The sequence below is a fragment of the Panthera leo genome, chromosome C1 (assembly GCF_018350215.1).
Source record: "Panthera leo isolate Ple1 chromosome C1, P.leo_Ple1_pat1.1, whole genome shotgun sequence".
Lineage (NCBI taxonomy): Eukaryota > Metazoa > Chordata > Mammalia > Carnivora > Felidae > Panthera > Panthera leo.
In genome coordinates, this window is record NC_056686.1 from 37177460 (window position 1) to 37195237 (window position 17778).

General features: G+C 38.6%; 1 protein-coding gene across 7 annotated transcripts in view; it reads right to left on the bottom strand.

Annotated features, from left to right (window-relative positions):
- STIL (STIL centriolar assembly protein) overlaps window positions 1–17778 on the bottom strand; it is a 77082-nt gene that overhangs the window by 50627 nt on the left and 8677 nt on the right. For 2 of the 7 annotated variants that reach the window (XM_042951061.1, XM_042951055.1), the window contains exons 1-9: window positions 12665–12819; window positions 12347–12471; window positions 12127–12256; window positions 11121–11333; window positions 10199–10285; window positions 5795–5902; window positions 3332–3444; window positions 2827–3014; window positions 1221–1468 (exon numbers count right to left, since the gene is read on the bottom strand). In XM_042951061.1, coding sequence (XP_042806995.1) covers window positions 1221–1468; window positions 2827–3014; window positions 3332–3444; window positions 5795–5902; window positions 10199–10242 — 701 coding nt within the window. In that variant the 5' untranslated portion in view covers window positions 10243–10285; window positions 11121–11333; window positions 12127–12256; window positions 12347–12471; window positions 12665–12819. Of the gene's footprint in view, window positions 1–1220; window positions 1469–2826; window positions 3015–3331; window positions 3445–5794; window positions 5903–10198; window positions 10286–11120; window positions 11334–12126; window positions 12257–12346; window positions 12472–12664; window positions 12821–17778 lie in introns of those variants that run through there. The other 5 variants (XM_042951062.1, XM_042951057.1, XM_042951058.1 and 2 more) reach the window with 5 other exon arrangements.

The following is a 17778-nucleotide window of genomic DNA, read 5'->3' on the forward strand; positions in this document are numbered from 1 at the left end:
ATAAATCTAAGTAGGAAGGGGCTAAGGGAACTAGGTGATTAGACAGAATAGTGAATATCCTGGGTTACTACTAGCATGCCAAGGGGTCACAGAAAGAAAATTCAAAGAAACAGAAATTCATGCTTCACTAGTAGATGGTCATGGGGACTATGAAAAACAAGTTCATTTTTCTGGCTAATTTTAGCACAAATTCCCATATCCCAACTGAGAAGCACTTTATTATCCCAAGAGAATCAAATGTTTCACTAAATTCATACACCTTTTATCACTATCACCTCTGACCATACCATCACTTTGGAACACACACTTTTTCCTTTGTACCGCTCCAGCCAGAAAGGCACTCTGGTCAGCCTTTGGGACTCAAAAATAGGACTTTTCTTGCTATTCCAGGGACCCTCTGAAAAGAAAACCCTCTCTTTTTCTTTTCCTCTTTTGAAGAGGCATTTTTAGATTGGACTTAGAGTGGAGTGTATCTTGGCAAACACTTTTGGCTCTAGAGACCTAACAGGAACTAGGGTGGAGTCACTGGCAAAGGAAGCCAGAAGCGAACTGCTTAGACTTTAAAGCAGAGGGTGCTTACATTGTCTAACCTAACTCAGGAAACAACGGATAAAGAAAGTGGATGAGGATCCAGGGAAGTATCCCTGCTGAGGGTCAGAAAGCATGCAATTTGGCTTTCCGTCCCTCAAATAGGAAGCTGGAGAGAATGCTGCTCTAGCTCTGTGGGGAAACTTCACCCTCCAGTGGCTGACAATTTGGCAAGCAAGAGTACTACGAAGTTTGATTTAGCAATCTCCTTTCTCTCTCTGCAGTGCTCACTATTATTCACAATACTGCAAGTTATTAAAAAAAAAAAAAATTCAGCCTCTATTAGGCTCATAGTCAGATTATAGCTTAAAAAAGAAAAAGACAAAGACAAAAAGATGATAACCCAAAACTCGGCAAAATACAAAGGGTAAAATGACATGGAGGATAATCTCTCCTATTTTCAAATTACAAAATACAACCAATTTTTAATATAAATTTTACCGGTAATTTTTCTTGGGGTGATAGGCACAACTCTGAACTACATTCAACAAAACTTAACATCACATTTTAACCTTCTTTGGTTATTTATCTAGCCACGACAGATCTCTGACATGTAAACTGAATGCACAAATATTTCACATGAAAATATACTAATGTGACCAATATTTAAAATTAATTTCTCTCTTACTTACCCATATTTATAGGTACCTTGAACTTGAGAAATATTCAGATTACTGCTCAAGTTTCTTGCCAGGGCTGTTGGAATAATGGGGATGGGCTTCACAGGTGTGCATTTAAAAGTATGCGCTAGAGTTACTGCTGCCCAATGCAAGTCCAAATCCACATTGTCCAAACTTTCCCTGGAACTGATATGAGCTCTTAGGGAAAGCAGTTTACCACAATCCAAGGAATCTTTGCTACATACATGGTGCTGCAGAGCCTGAAGAATCAATATTATACAATTATTTTAAAACTGTGAGGGGAGGGAAATAAAAAATAAAACTTTTTTTTTTTAAGTAGGCTCCACACCCAGTATGGAGCCCAACACAGGGCTTGAACTCACCACCTTGACATCAAGACCTGAGCTGAGATCAAGAGTTGGACACTTAACCAACTAAGCCACCCAAGTGCTCCATTAAAAAATAAAACTTTGAGGAGCACCTGGGGAGCTCAGTTGGCTAAGCATCTCACTTCAGGTCAAGTCATGATCTCGTGGTTCGTGAGTTCGAGCCCCATGTCTGGCTCGCTGAGGAGAGCACAGAGCCCACTTCAGATCCTCTATCTCCCTCTCTCTGCCCCTCCCCAACTCACACTCTCTCAAAAATAAACATTAAAAAAACTTTTTTTGATATAAAAAAATAAAAAAATGAAACTTTGAAATTTGTCCATATCTCTAAAGGCTTTGTTTCATACTGGTGCATATATATACATATATACCTTGGATTAACAAAATTAAACAATTTCTGATTTGTGATATTTCAATTCTCTCATTTCTTCCATGTGACCAAAAAGTTACATGCATAATTATGTCAAAGCAAGTAAGAATTACTGTACCAAGCTCCATCATCTATTGCCAGATGTGCCAGCAGCATTTCAAATTCTTATCAGAGAATGTCACTTCCAATAAACATTCATCACATGAAAAAAATGAATGTTAAACTAACTCTGACTCAATTCAGAAAACCTAAAGTCCATTCTTTGATTATTTTCTTATTGCCCTAAAGTGTCAGGTCAGTTCTTCCTGCATAGTTGCTCATGCCCACTGTGTCCTTCCTAGACTCGGCCACCACTCTAGAAGCTAATTACACCCTAATACACATCTGACTGTTGCAATGGCTTACCTACTCTCTCTGACTTCAGTCAGGCTGCCATATCAAATAAACTATCCTTGATTTCATATTATCTCCTCTTTTCAGAAACTTTCAATGACTCTTCATGGCCCATATAACAAACATCAAATTCCTCAGCCTGGCAGATAAGGCTCTCTATAATCTGGCCAAGCTCATAGTCCAATCTGATTGCCCACAAACACAGCAAAAATCTACATCCTTAATATGACCCTGAGCACATCCTGCACTTTGTTATCTTGGCCATATTGCTTCCCCTTCTGGAATGCTACCCATATTACCTCCCCAGAATTTCTACCCTCAGAAACCACATTTAACTGTATTTTAACAACATTCAATCAGAAATTATTATGAATACTTGTTAAATATGGGTTTATTGAAATACAACACAGGACACATAATTTGATACTTGTGTTGAACTAAGAATAATCAAGTTATCAACAAATCCCACCTTAAAAGCTGAACTGAAGTCATCTGCATCATGAACTATTACTTCTTTTGAACAAAGTCCATGGGTATAAATTTTGCAAGGAATCACAAAGTCCCCAGGAAGAGCAGCAGTAGGGGTTCTTTCTAAGCATTCAGGTACTTCTCGACCAGGATCAAAACGATCTACTGTCAATGTCACACTTTCTTCATCTGAAGAACAAAAATAGCAGTTATTATTATAGCATGACAATAAAAATTTGAAATCAACCAAGCCAGCCTACAACTACAGCAAAGCATTTTGTTCATAGCAATAGTACACTAAACTCTTATTTTAAAAAATGACTTGCATATACATTCTTCCATGTTAGCAGACTATGAAGTCTGTGATGGGTAGTGTCGAGTTTTACTTACCTTTGTAACCTTGGTATACAGCAAAGAAAATAAGCACGAAGAATATTACAATAATTGGATGAATCCAAAAGACAAATTCTATTATAGTTATAAAAATATTTTTTTAAATATATTACCTTCATCTACTATGAGAGAACCAAGTAAAAAGCATGGCAGGTTTTTTTTATTCTGCTTAGCATGACGATAAGCAAGTCGGATGGTCTTTTCAGTTACCACAAGCTTTGGATTTCTGAAAAATAACAGAAGTCTTTTATGAATGTGATAGATCTGATATCCTAGAAAACCCTCCTGCCATGATAATGCCTAAAATATAACACACATCTTTTAATATGTACAGAAAAATCATTGTTGGGGTGCCTGGGTGGATCAGTCAGTTAAGCATCCAATTCTTGATTTCTGCTCAGGTCACGATCTCACTGTGAGATTGGGTCCTATATGGGGCTCTATGCTTCAGCACAGAGCTTGTTTGGCATTCTCTCTTTCCCTCTCTCTCTCAAAATACATAAACTTAAAAAAAAAAAAGAAAAAGAAAAATCATTGTTGAGAAATCCTAGGATCAAAAATGGGCAGGAGGTGGGGAATGGGTAGAGAGAGCTGCCTGGAAACCAGGATTGTAACAAACAGACACTGAAGATATCGTTGTTCTCTGAGTCTTTGCTTAATTTTATGAACCAGAGCAAGGATCAAGAAACTATGAGGCCAGGCTCCTGTTTTTAGAAATAAGGTTTGATTAAAATATCACATCCATTTGTTTACATATTGTCTATGGACTTCAGATACTAGCATTATTGAATCCAAAATATACAAAAATACAATTCAAATGTGTAAAAGCATATAAAAGGGACTCTAAAATACGGTCAAGGAAGAAGATACTATCAAAAAAGACTAGGCAGGGGCACCTGGATGGCTCAATTGGTTAAGCTTTCAAATTTTAGCTCAAGTCTTGATCTCAGGGTCTTGAGTTCAAGCCCCATATTGGGATCTATGGTCATAAAGCCTACTCAAAAACAAACAAACAAAACTAGGCAAACTTATAAAAAGAACCACAAAGGACCTGCAGAAATAAAAACATAATCAATTAAAGACTCAATATAATGAACTGGGGATAGGTACATGAATTTTTATTATTATTTTATAAACTCTGCATAAGTATTATAAACAATCATGTATATAGTATACTTCCACATTTAAAAAACAGGTTTTTTAATGAACAGGTTAAATGGTAACAAAGTACACTTAAAGAGAAAATTAGCAGCTGAAGAAAAAAACATTGTAGCAAAGACAAATAACAACAAAAAATATAAAAGATAGGTCAAAAGACATTAAGAATGAACAAGTCTAAGAAATATTTAATTGAACTTTCACAAGATTGTTTTTTATCAATGATACTATCCTTCTGTGCCATCTGGTCTAGAACTTAAATACTTTGTGACTTGTATCTCTCCTTTATTCGACTGAATCCATCATCAAATGCTACAAGCTATTTTCTCAAAATACCGGTTTCATTCTTTCCTTTTGATCTCAGTACTGCTACCCTGCTCTAAACCCTTATAATAGCTCCCGTTTATTGAATACTTCCTATGTTCCAGGCACCATGCCAACTGCTGCTTTACAGAGTCTGTCTCATTTAATCCTTACAAGAGTGCTATGAAACAGGTATCATTATTCCCATTTTATAAATAAGGAAACTGATCCTTGCCTACTTTACTGAGGTTGCATACATAAGTGGTAGAATCAGGATTTGACCCTCTAGGCAGTCTGACTCCAGTTATGGCACCTTAAACAAGCCACTGTGGCATAAATCTATGTTGCTTAGATTACAAAAAATCATCTCACAGCCAGGCTAACTCTAGGCTCTCCCCACTATGACCCATCCTTCTTAGAATTCTGCTATTAACAAATAACTCCCTTACATACAAAATCGCAGTGAATCTCTATCTTCTATTAGTTTAAGTCTAAGCTGTTATGTCTTTCTTTCAAGATCCTGGTTATAACCATATTTTACAGTCCTTCTAACATGATCTATCCACTCAAAATCAGTTCAATCTTCTCAATGCTCTACAAAGGTATCATATTTTGTCTTTTGAATTCCTATAAGACTTAGAACTTTAGATCTGCGAGTATTTTAACTGTGAAATTAATATTACTCCTCAAAAGCATAAGAAATAGATTTAGGGACCCTGGGTGGCTCAGTGGGTTAAGAAACAAACTTTGGCTCTGGTCATGATCTTGTGATTCATGAGTCCGAGCCCCGCGTTGGGCTCTGTGCTGACAACTCAGAGCCTGGAGCCTACTTCAGATTCTGTGTCTCCCTCACTCTCTGCCCCTCCCCTGCTCACGCTATCTCAATCTCTCTCAATCTCTCTCTCTCAAAGAATGAACCAACATTAAAAAAAAAATTTTTTTTTTAAAGAAAAGAAACGGATTTAAGAAGTAGCAGAAGGGATAATTTGTTTGAGAGGAGCTTCTGAATGGAAAAGTTAAAAAAAATGAATTAGTCATAGTAATCAACTTCACCTTACACATCCTTTCGACTCCTGTTTATACTGGTTTGATCTGAAAAGAGACACATCTTATACCTGTAGTAATTGAGGTGTAAACAGATGAAATCTCCTATTGGCATTGGGTTCCAAAGTGCACATTTTGATGGAGGAAAGTAGAAAGGTACCATTCTGCTTGTAGGAAACCTTTAAAAAGAAATTTAAATCAAAGCACAATGAAAAGCAAACTTGTCAGAAATTTTATAAGAAAGAGTTTAAAGTTAAATGATGAGGGGGCACCTGGGTTAAGTGTCTGACTCCTGATTCTGGGTAGGTCATGATCTCATGGTCGTGAGATCAAGCCTCATATTGCACTCTGTGCTGAGCATGGGGCCTGCTTGGGATTCTCTCTCTCTGACTCTCCCCTGCTCACCCAGTGTGCTCATATGCACTCACTCTCTCAAAATAAATAAACACTAAAAAAAAAAAAAAAAAACAGAGTTAAATGATGAGGCTTATCAAACTACTTTTGTAATTTAAATTTTGTTTAATGTGTATTTATTTTTGAGACAGACAGAGACAGAGTATGAATGGGGGGAGGGCAGAGAGAGAGAGGCAGACACAGAATCCGAAGCAAGCTCCAGGCTCCGAGCTCCAAGCTGTCAGCACAGAGCACAGCACAGAGGGGCTTGAACTCGCAGACCGTGAGACCATGACCCGAGCCAAAGTCGGATGCTTAACCGACTGAGCCACCCAGGTGACCATTTTCATAATTTTAAAAGAGCTTAAAAATATTTTTTAAAAGTTAAAAAAAAAAAAAAAGTAACTTTATTTCAAGAGAATAAGTATTCAAAATTTAGGTATAGCTTTTCCCTATCCTTTTTTTCCTATGCATACAGAAATTTATGTACACATGTTTAAAAAAAAAAAAAAAAACCAGGAGGGGTGCCTGGCTGGTTGTCAGTAGAGCATGCAACTCTTGATCTCAGTGTCAGAGTTCAAGCCCCACATTGGGCATGGTGCCTACTTAAAAAAAAAAAAAAAAAAGCAATTGGTAGCATCCATTCTATATATCCTTTTTAAATAACAGAGAAATAAGTATAAACCATGAATTTACATTTAAATTTAAAATTAGAGGCACCTGGGTGGCTCAGTCAGTTGGGCGTCCAACTTTGGCTCAGGTGATGATCTCACAGCTCGTGGGTTAGTGCCCTGAGTCAGGCTCTGTGCTGACAGCTTAGAGCCTGGAGCCTACTTCGGATTCTGTGTCTCCCTCACTCTCTCTGTCCCTCCCCTGCTTGTGCCCTGTCTCTCTCTCTCTCTCTCAAAAATAAATAAACATTAAAAAAAATTAAATTTAAAATTAAAATGCTATCCTTCTGAATTAATTTCTAGATAGTATCTAATAAAATTATGAAAAGCACAAAAACTTAATACAGTCTTTATTTTTCAGTGGTTCCAAACTTGGTATCTTGGGTCCTATCACTTAAGTTTAATTACTGAAGCATCAAAAGGACATCATTATAATTCCTTAGCAAAGACTCTAGAGGCAGTGTAAAGCAAGGCTTCAATGTTAAATCATACAGAGTGCCATCACAAAGTTTATTTTACATAAGTGAGTGACATGAGAACACCACAATAAGAAAAAACAATGGAAAGAAAGGACTGGGGAAAAAATAGCTGGTCACACATAATTAAAGCAAGAAAGGGACGCTTGCCAGGCTCAGTCAGAAGAGCATGTGATTCTTGATCTTGGAGTCATAAGTTCAAGCCCCACATAGGTGTAGAGATTACTTAAAAATAAAATCTTTAAGGGGCACCGGGGCGGCTCAGTCAGTGAGGCATCTGACTCGACTTCGACTCAGGTCATGGTTTCAGTTCTGAGACTGAGCCCCACGTTGGTATCCATGCCCAGCATGGAGCCTGCTTAAGGTTAGTTTTCTCCCTCCCTCCCTCCCTCCCTCCCTCCCTCTCCCTCTCTCCCCCCCACCCTGCCCCTTTCCCACCCAAGTGCACTCTCTCAAAAAAATTTTTTTGTTTTATTTAAAAAATTAATAAAATCTTTAAAAAGAAGTAAAAAAAAATCAGGAAAGTTCTGACAGTGTATCATGTATTAAGGATACCTTATTCTAGACTCTAGACCTTACTTTTACATTATCAACTGATGAAGCTTCTCAACTAAAATACTAGCCTCATTTTACTGATTACCTACTACTGAGCACTTTACGTACACAGGCATCCTACTGAGCACTTTACGTACACAGTATGTCTCACTAAAACTATTCTAGAAACACTTTATTATCCATTTTATAGATAAAAAACTGTAACTTTCCTAACTTCATACAACAATTAAGTAGCAAAGCTGGGATCTTAATCTAAGTGTGGCTAATTTGGAGTTTATACTTCTAAAAGCTGAATGGTATAGTGCATTAGAACCTGGGTTCAAATTCTCGCTCTACCACATTGCTAGCTGTATGTTTTCAAATCCACGTCTAATTTGAATTCATAATATCTATGAGAAGGATTTTTAATCTCCTTTTTTTGAAATGAGGCCATAGTCTGAAATTGAGAAATCTGTTCAAGGTCACAAAGCTAGTAAGTAACAAACAGTTTATCTATGTTTCTATATCTAATATATTTATCACTTATCAATTGAGAGGCAGTATGATGTGGTGGGCGAAAGCAAAATGTGGTGGAAGTCAATTGTTTAGGTCTGAAAACTTGTTCCAAAATCTGTTAGCTGTGTGACCTTGATCACATTACTTATGTCTCTGTGCCTCAGTTTCCTCATCTGCTGAACAGAATAATACTGGTATCTCCTGGTAGTTACACTGAATATTAAATGAGTCAATATATGTAAAGGTTTAGAGTAGAAGTCACATAAGGTTTAAATCCTGGCTATAACACTTACCACCTGTATAACTTTGGGTTGGTTAATCTCTCTACACTATAGTTTCCTCATTTAAAAAAAAAGGCGGGGGGGGGGGGGGGGGACTGGATAATAACAGTACCTATACCTCATAGATTTGTTGTGAGGATTAAATAAGAATAGTGCAGGTAATGTGCTTAGCACAGTACCTGGCACATAGCAAAATTTCAAGAAATGCTGCTATTAGTCCTTTTCTTAATCTAAGGTATGCAGGTAGACTTTAGAGGCACAAACAAAATTTTTGATAACAAAATTTTGTGGTACAACATTTTACATGTATGCATATAAGAGTTTTTTCTTAGGGAAGGGGATTCATGTTATCAGATATTCAAAGGAGTCTGTAACCCCAAATTAACTCAGAACTGCTGCTCTAAAGCCCAGAGATTACTGAAAATCAGAGGTCATTAAGTTAAAAAAAACAAGAGTTGAGTATTTTAGGAATAATCAGTTTATTTTTAATTTTTTTTTAAGTAATCCCTACACTATGTGTGGGGCTCAAACTCATGACCCCAAAATCAAGAGTTGCATAACCTACAGATTGAGCCAGCCAGGTGCCCCAGGCAAAATATGTAGTTACCTAGAATGTAAGGCATGAATCTGACTCAATAATATTATCTTACCTGGAATATAAGAAATGAATTTGACTCAATAATAAATAAAAAAGAGAACGTATTGACTTGTTGCAAGCACAACAAGTTCTTCCAAAGAACAGAAGTTGACAGATTTTCAAATAACAGGTGGCAGTAGGATAAAACAGAAGGGTCAAAATTAAGCAAAAGGATTATGATAGCCTCTTTGGGTTATGTTTCCCATTGTCTTCAAAAACACCTGGCACAAAAGAAAAATACTGAGAATGAAGGTAACTCATGGATGTAGTTATAGTTTAGAAGAAAAAAATTCACATGTCACCGTTAATTGTTCCTCCCTGGGGGAAAAAAAGAATAATGAATGATCAAACAGCCGCATAACACAAGCCAATTTGCCTTGTCCCCATAGTATTGACAGACTGCGAAAATTAGGGGACAGGTGGCAAGCTCCTCCTTCCTATTCCACATGAGTGGGGAAAGGCTTAGGGACATTTAAAGAAACTTGGTACATCCAATGTGCAATTTTTCCCATCAAGGATTAGGGTTTAAACAAGGGAAGGAACCTAACCACTTTCTCATTTGTCTAGGATGTAAATAAGTATGTACGTGATTTTTAGCCCCAAGAAATCAGGTTCTGTTTCCCATCAATAAAGATGCTCTGTGAAACCAAAAAAAAAGGAGGTAGGAATGAAACTGATATTTACTAAGTGCCTACTATGTACCAGACCCTTTATTTTAGTGTTCTTATTTAATACTTCACAATAATCTTCTGTTACATAGAGATTACTATCCCCCATTTACAGATGAGGAAATTGAGGCTTAGAGAATTAATTAACTTGATCAAGGTCACCCACCTACCAAGTGGTAGAGCTAGGATATGGAACCAGATTTTCCCAATTGGAAAGTTTGGTTTTTTTCCTATTCCAACCTATCTTTCCAACTTATGAGAAGTAGTTAAAAAAACATTTTGTGAAACGATTTCTATACCTGGTATTCATCTGGGGCCCTGTAAGAGGATATCTAGGCTCCATGATAGTTGGTGAATGATGTATTCAATATCAAATGCTCAGTATCCTAAAGAAGTAAAGAGAATGTTACTAATGAGTGACAAAAAAAAAAAAAAAAAAGAAATACGATTTAACCACATATTAACAGAAGTGTAGGCAAAATTAGGTAACTTATATTAAGTACTTTCATTTATAGAATAGTAAGATAAAATGCTCATGGATTCTGAACATTTTCATACTTTCTAGTCATTTTGCCTATAAATTAATATTAACATTTATTCTAGGCAGCAATACCTACCAATGTATCTATTCATTAAGGAAAGCACAGATTCTGGGTTACCTGGGTGGCTCAGTCAGTTAAGTGCTCAACTTCAGCTCAGGTCATGATCTCAAGGTCTGTGAGTTCAAGCCCTGCATCAGGCTCTCTGCTGTCAGTGCAGAGCCTGCTTCAGATCCTCTGTCCCCTCGGCACCCCCCCCCCGCCCCTTTCCCACTCACATTCTCTCAATGATACATAAACATTATAAAAAAATAAAGAAAAGCACAGATTCTTAAAAAAAAGAAGAAAAAAGAATGAAAGAAAAGCACAGATTCTGTTCACAAGATCCTCATAACCATTTAGTAAGCTAGGTATAGTAGGGCAGGCAATACTTAATACATGAAATTTTGACCAAAAGTGTCATAATATTCAGAAAACCACAAAACAGGACATAGGGACAACTTGAACTAGATATTTACTGGATCTGTAATGAGGTTAACAAATGTTAAATCTCATGGAGATGGAAGACAAATATTACATCCCCACAAACTGACTTGTTCCCGTGAAAAATCAGTGGTCTTTGTTTGGCTGCACATGCCCTCTCTGGGTACTTCTTTTCCACTGCCATTGCTTCCACACCCACCTGTACATAGCAAACTTTCAGCTTCCATCTCTCTTCTAAGTTTCAAAACCGTATTTCTAATTGCCCGCTGGGTATCTTCATTTAAATATTATCAAAGCAAAATACAGGGCTAGTCCTTTCTTTACAGTTCAGTATTTCCTATACTCTTTTATTAGGTCTTAGAGTTCTTTAGGCTCTGTACATTTCACTTCAATTTTAGCAAGAAGGAATCGTCTGAAGCAAGATAAGAGAGGAGAGTTACAAATGCAGGTGCAGAAGAGATTTTTCAGACAAAGCCAGAGGCTGAAATTATTTACTATAATAAAATCTTATTGAAAGTGCTCTTGTAAGGTTGATAAAAAGTCCCTCTTGGAGACATCTGGACTTCATGCATCTTCTATAGAATGAAGGCTTTAAACTTGAAAGCCCTTCTACACCACTTGGCTGTTACGGATAACAGTATTCAGATTGATAACTAACTGTAGGTAATATATAAAGTGCCATCTTTCTTCAATAAACAAGAATCTTAAACTTGTCTCTTCTTCCTTTATGTATTAGGATAAAAAAATAATGTTGACCTATTTCTCATATTTAAACAATACATGAGTTTATTTTTACAGTATCACGTAAGCAGTGAAAGCTAGTGAAACTGAACCCACACAACACCTATACCTAGCAAAATATATTCCCCTCGGATAATGGCATGCATCATGGTTTATCAAAATGGAAACCCTGAAGGCATCCTTACCTCTTCTTCCTCCCTCTTTCCCACATAAATTCTGTCTTTCCATCTCTACCACGGTAGTTCCTGACTACATCAACTCTCACCAGATTTACTGAAAAGTCCCCACAGTGCTCCTAGAAGGGTATTTATGCATATCTGACCAAATTACTGCCCCTGCTTTAAAAGCTGATGGCTCTTGTTTAAATACAGAACAAAACACCTCCACGATCTGGCCCCACTCTACTATTCCAACCTTATCCCTCATCCACTCATCCTACATTCCAATCAAATTGAACTACTTACAATCCCCCGAGTTTGGGTGTCTTTTGCACAGGCTGTCCCTTTAACTTGAAACGTCTTGGTAAATCCCCCTCATCCTTCACAATCCAAATCGAATGTCACTTCCTCTGGAAAACCATCTCCTAAACACCGCCTGTGTTCACACACATAACATTTTCACACTTTATTGTTCACACATTACTCCCAGTAGACCGCGAACTGCAAACACTAACTGATCCCTTACCAAGAAGCCATCTGAATTAGATGTGAGAAACACAGGAGCGAACATGCAGGGCTTCAGTCCACAAATTTTCATAGTAAAAACACCTTTAAATGGCACGTTATCGACCGCAAACCTCTTTCACATACCTAAGGACAAAGGATTCATAGGAAATTCACGGTCCGCTTAGTTTATTTCTTCCACTAGTTCCCCTTCACGTCATCAGCCCCAGGCTCCAGGAGCACTGAGAAGCCACCACAAGGCCCTGAATGTAGCCCACCGTCCTTCTCCGTGCTCCGCTGCCGCCCTTCGGGAGAATCCGCGACACAACGCCCTACTCACCGCCACCGCCGCCCAGCGGGGTCTGTTTGTTGGGCCGGAACAGAGGTCGGCTCCAAGGAGCGCCGCTGCCGCCTCCGCCCCGCCTCTAGGACGTTGGGGTCGCGGGAACCAAGGCGGCAAACACAAGCTCGGTAAACCGAAGTCCGCGCCGCGCCTACTGACTGGTCAGAAACCCAACCCTTCAGGGACAGGGGCGGGGCTAGAGGCAACGCGCACGGTCGCCGAGGCGTGCTAGTACGCTAACCAATCAGCTCTCTGCGCCGTTCCGGTGCTTGACCAATCCCAAGCCTCACTGGAGAAATAGGGGCGCCATCGGCTCTCCACGATCAGGATCCGGAGGATTTAAACACTTCATTTTGGTCAACGGTTAAGTTCCGGGCAGGGGAGGACATTGCGCAGGCGCAATGAAGAACTTAAGCCGATGTAGTGAGGGTGGCAGAGGAAGCCGGAAGTGCTTGTTGTGCTGATTGTTGGTGGGAGGTTAGAAGCGAATCAAACCGTTTGCTTGAAGGAACAAAAGAGAGGAGTTGGATTTCTTTTAGTTTCTTTCCTCTTTTTTTTTTAAATGTTTATTTTATTTTGAGAGAGCGTGCTTGCGAGTGGGGGAGGAGGGTAAAGAGACAGGGAGAGAGAGTCCCGAGCAGGCTCTGCACTGTTAGCACGGAGCCCGGGCTCCATCTCCTGAATCGTGAGATCGTGACCTGAGCCGAAGTCAGGAGTCAGATGCTCAAATGACTGAGCCACCTAGGCGCCCCTCTAGTTTCTTTCCTAAGAAGAATCCTCTCTGAATAACAACAAAAATTTTCTTTTAAATGTCTTACCGTTGAGGGGCTCCTGGATGGCTCAGTTGATTGATTGAGTGTCCAATTGTTGATTTCGGCTCAGGTCATGATCTCAGATATTGAGGTGGAACCCCTTGTCGGGCTCTGTCCTGAGTGTGGAGCCTGCTTAAGGTTCTGTCCCTCCCTCTCCCTCTGCTTCTCCCTCAAACATGTGCCTGTGCCTGTGTGCATCGTCTCCCCCTCTCCCCCCACCCCCGCCAATAAATAAATAAATTCCTTACTATTGAGGAAAAAAATAACGTGGCTTAAATTTATAAACCATTTATATTTAGTGTCTACAACTAATGTTGGTAATTGGGCCTTTTCTGTCATTTTTTATATGGTTGTCCTGCAACAACCGAAGTAGGTATTAGTATCCCTATTCAACAAACGAAGAAATGTAAAAGATGACACAGCTAATTAGTGCAGAGTCAGGATTCCAAATGCCACTTAACTTTCTTCTACATTCCATTTCTGTTAGTTTCCTGAGCAATATGGGAGCGTCAAAGTCGAGATGTGTTTGTAAGCTGTATTGTTCTGAAGGAGCTCACCCTTTTGAGGGAGTGAAGACACTCTCCTGAAAAATGTATCAAACTAGCCAAGAAATATATGCTATATAGAATGTCATTCTCTGCTTTCCTGGAAAAATTCCTAGAATCTAAGGCATACATTTTAAGAGAAACGATGGTGAGTTCCTCAGTGTGAGAGTAGGAAGAGCCAGTGATGCCTGTCTGACAAAGTGTTGGCAAACCCAATAGGGAACTTTGGAGCAAAGATTGTCCATTAGAGGAGCCCCACATTAGGCATAAATGGCTAGAATCCTTGCTGCGTTCAGTCATTGCCTGGGCCTTCCCAGAAAAAGCAAGCACTAAGGCAGATTCAGAAGGGCACAGCAAGAGGCTGACAGCTAAGTATATACTCTGCATGTGATTGGCATGCTCTTTCTGGAGAGAAATCCAAGTGACATGCCTTGATGGCTGTCATGAGTTATGTTAAGTGCAAAGTCCCTGGGGTGGGATCTTCCTGGCATCTTTCAAGGAAGGCCAAGTAGGCTAGTATGTCCTTAGCAAAGTGACTGAGGAGAAGAATATTAAGGGTTGAAGGGGGAGACGGTGTTGGTAAACCACACAGGGCCTTAGAGGCCATGATAAGGATTTGGCTGCACTTTTGAGTTAGATAGGAAGCCCCTGGAGTATTTTGTTTTATTTTTTAAAGTTTATTTATTTTGAGAAAGAAAAGGGGGAGGGGCAGAGAGAGGGCAAGAGAGAATCCCAAGCAGGCTCAGCAGTGTCAGCGCAGAACCTGACGCAGGGCTCGATCCCATGAACCATGAGATCATGACCTGAGCCTAGATCAAGAGTTGGGCACTTAACTGACTGAACCACCCAGGTACCCCTACTGGAATATTTTAGAAAGGGGGCTGACATGATCTGATTTTAGGTTTTGGAAGGACTACTGTGGTTGCTACTTTGAGAATAAACTGTAGGGAGCAAGGGGAAGCAAGGAGACCAGTTAGAAAGCTGTTGGAATGACCAAGGGGAGACAATGATGGTGGCTTGAACCAAAATGGTAGCATTGGCGGTGGTGAGAGGTTGTTGGATTCTGGATATGGTTTGAAGGTAAAATCAACAGGATTTGATTACAGATGGAATTTAGGATGTAAAAGAAAGGGACTTTGTGTGGGGCCCTCATGATCTATGATTTTCTTTAGAACTACTTTAAGATATCTGAAAGAGAAATGTAAGATGAGCTGATATGAATCAGACAAAAAGGAAAGGATGAGTGTAACACATAATTCCCTACTCCTTAGGTGTGTGCTTGGCATAGTGAAATCCTTCCAAAGTGTACAATATAGAAAGGATGGAAGGAAAGAGTAACTTTACAGTGGGTAAACAACCAAAGCTACTTCAGCCAGGTGACTAACGCCAACATTAATCGTCATACGTCATGTTGATAGTATGTCCACTGGATACGCTGTGTTGAAAACAGCTCTTTACCTTTGTGGTCCTCCTTTCAGTAACCTATAGACCCAGTTATATTCTGAGAAAAACACTGGACAAATTCTAATTGTGGGGAATCCTATAAAATACCTGACCTGTACTTTTCAAAACCATCAAGGTTGTCAAAAATAGGGAAAGTCTGAGAAACCAGCCAAGAGGAGCCTAAAGAGATATGACAACTAAATGTAATGTAGTCTCATGGATGGAATCGTGGAACAGAAAAATGACACTAAGTTAAAAACTATGAAAATCTGGATGAAATGTGGACTTTAATTCATAATAATGTACCAATATTGATTCATTAATTGTAACAAATGTACCATACTAAATATAAGATGTTAATAATAAGGGGAAACTGTGTGTGGCGTATATGAGAACTCTGTACTATATTCTTAATTTTTCTGTAAATCTAAAACTGTTCTAGGAAATAAAGTCTACTAAAAAGAAAAAAGGAAGGGACACGTGGGTGGCTCAGTCGGTTAAGCATCTGACTCTTGATCTTGGCTCAGGTCGTGATCTTGCAGTTTGTGAGTTTGAGCCCCACATCGGGCTCTGCGCTGACAGTGCAGGGCCTGCTTGGGATTCTCTCTCTCCCCCTCTCTCTGCCCCTCCCCTGCTCTCTCTCTCTCTCAAAATAAAGAAATAAACTTTAAAAAAATTAAAAGAAAAATATAAAAGGAAGGGGCAATAGGAGAGTTGAAGCATATGCTAATTTTTTGAGCAACAACAATAAAATAAAAAGTATTTTTTGCTTAATAACTCAAATACTAATAAAACTTCAATTAAACATTTTATTACCATTGGATTTTTAAGCAGGATATACATTTAATGATATACATAAAATAGATATTTTTCAAATTAAATGATGAGAAAAGTAATTATTTATTTTAAGATTGGAATGACTCAGCCTTATATTTAGGACAGCTTAGAGGTGCCTGCCTAAAGGACCTACTGCCCCAGATATTAAAAAAAATTTTTTGAGTTTTGTTATAATGTAACAAGCACTGGCTTTGGGGATCTGGCCTCAATTCTGCCATTTAATCTCTCTAAGATTGACTTTCCTCATTTGCACATTGTACATCATCATAAAAAAGAGTTAATGAGTGTGAAAGTTAATTAAAGTTAATTAAAAGAATACCTATATATTATTATTTGTCCAGTTATATTCACCACGGACAGTGTTAATAAATGAGCAACACATTCATAGAGATTAAGGGAATTGATTTGTATTTGTAACTTAAAGAATTACAAATTTGTAATTGTAAATTAGAGAATAAGCTGAGGGAAATAAAATCTACAAATGCCATTCCAAGGATCTACTATGCAATGACATAGGGAATTGGAAGGATATGACAAACATAGAACAAGGAAGGCACAATTCTATTTTTGTTAATGTTTATTTATTTTTGAGAGAGAGTGAGAGAGAGAGAGAGCAAGCAGGGGATGGGCAGAGAGAGAGGGAGACAGAGGATCCAAAGCTGGCTCTATCCTGACAATGGAGAGCCCGACATGGGGCTTGAACTCATGAATCATGAGATGATGACCCGAGCCAAAGTTGGACGCTTAACCAACTGAGCCACAAAGGCCCCCCAAGGAAGGCACAATTTTAAAGGTGGGGTAATAAGAGGTAATTATCCAAAGCAAATATAAATTATTATTAGATTTCAGGCCAGTTTGAATAGACTGAATATATACTATGCTATTCTTTAATCCCCATTTTTATATATTTATGCCATTTCAAGACTGTATGGAATTGCTCTGGTTATAGGTCCCCACAGAGAAAAGCTACAGGCCATAATTTTCAAATTTGCAAGTGCTTTAATTTGCTTCACAGAGAATCATTTCTAGTATGTCATACTTTTTAAAAAAATATATGAGTTTGTTGACAATGCTAAAACAGGAAAAAAAATTGTAAAGGGCAAAGTTCATCCAAAATTCTACATCCTAACACATCAGTTGTTTTTACTTTACCTTATTCCCTTTCAGTCACTGTCCACATGACATAGTCTTTATGATTATATTGGGTACATATTCAGTGTCATAAACCCTGGTGTGCCTGCTAGAAGTCTGAGAGAAGAGCAATTGTTATCACCAGGAACAGGGAAGTTGGAATCAGTTATCAGTTCTGTTACTCAATTTCTCCAAACACCAATTTTCCCTTTCGCTATTTACACTTCTGAGCCAAACTAGACTACTGCTCTTTAAAAATAACTATAGCTTTGCTTTTTTTTTTTTTTTTTAATGTGCAGCGTGGAGCCCAATGCCAGGCTTGTCTCATGATCTTGAGATCAAG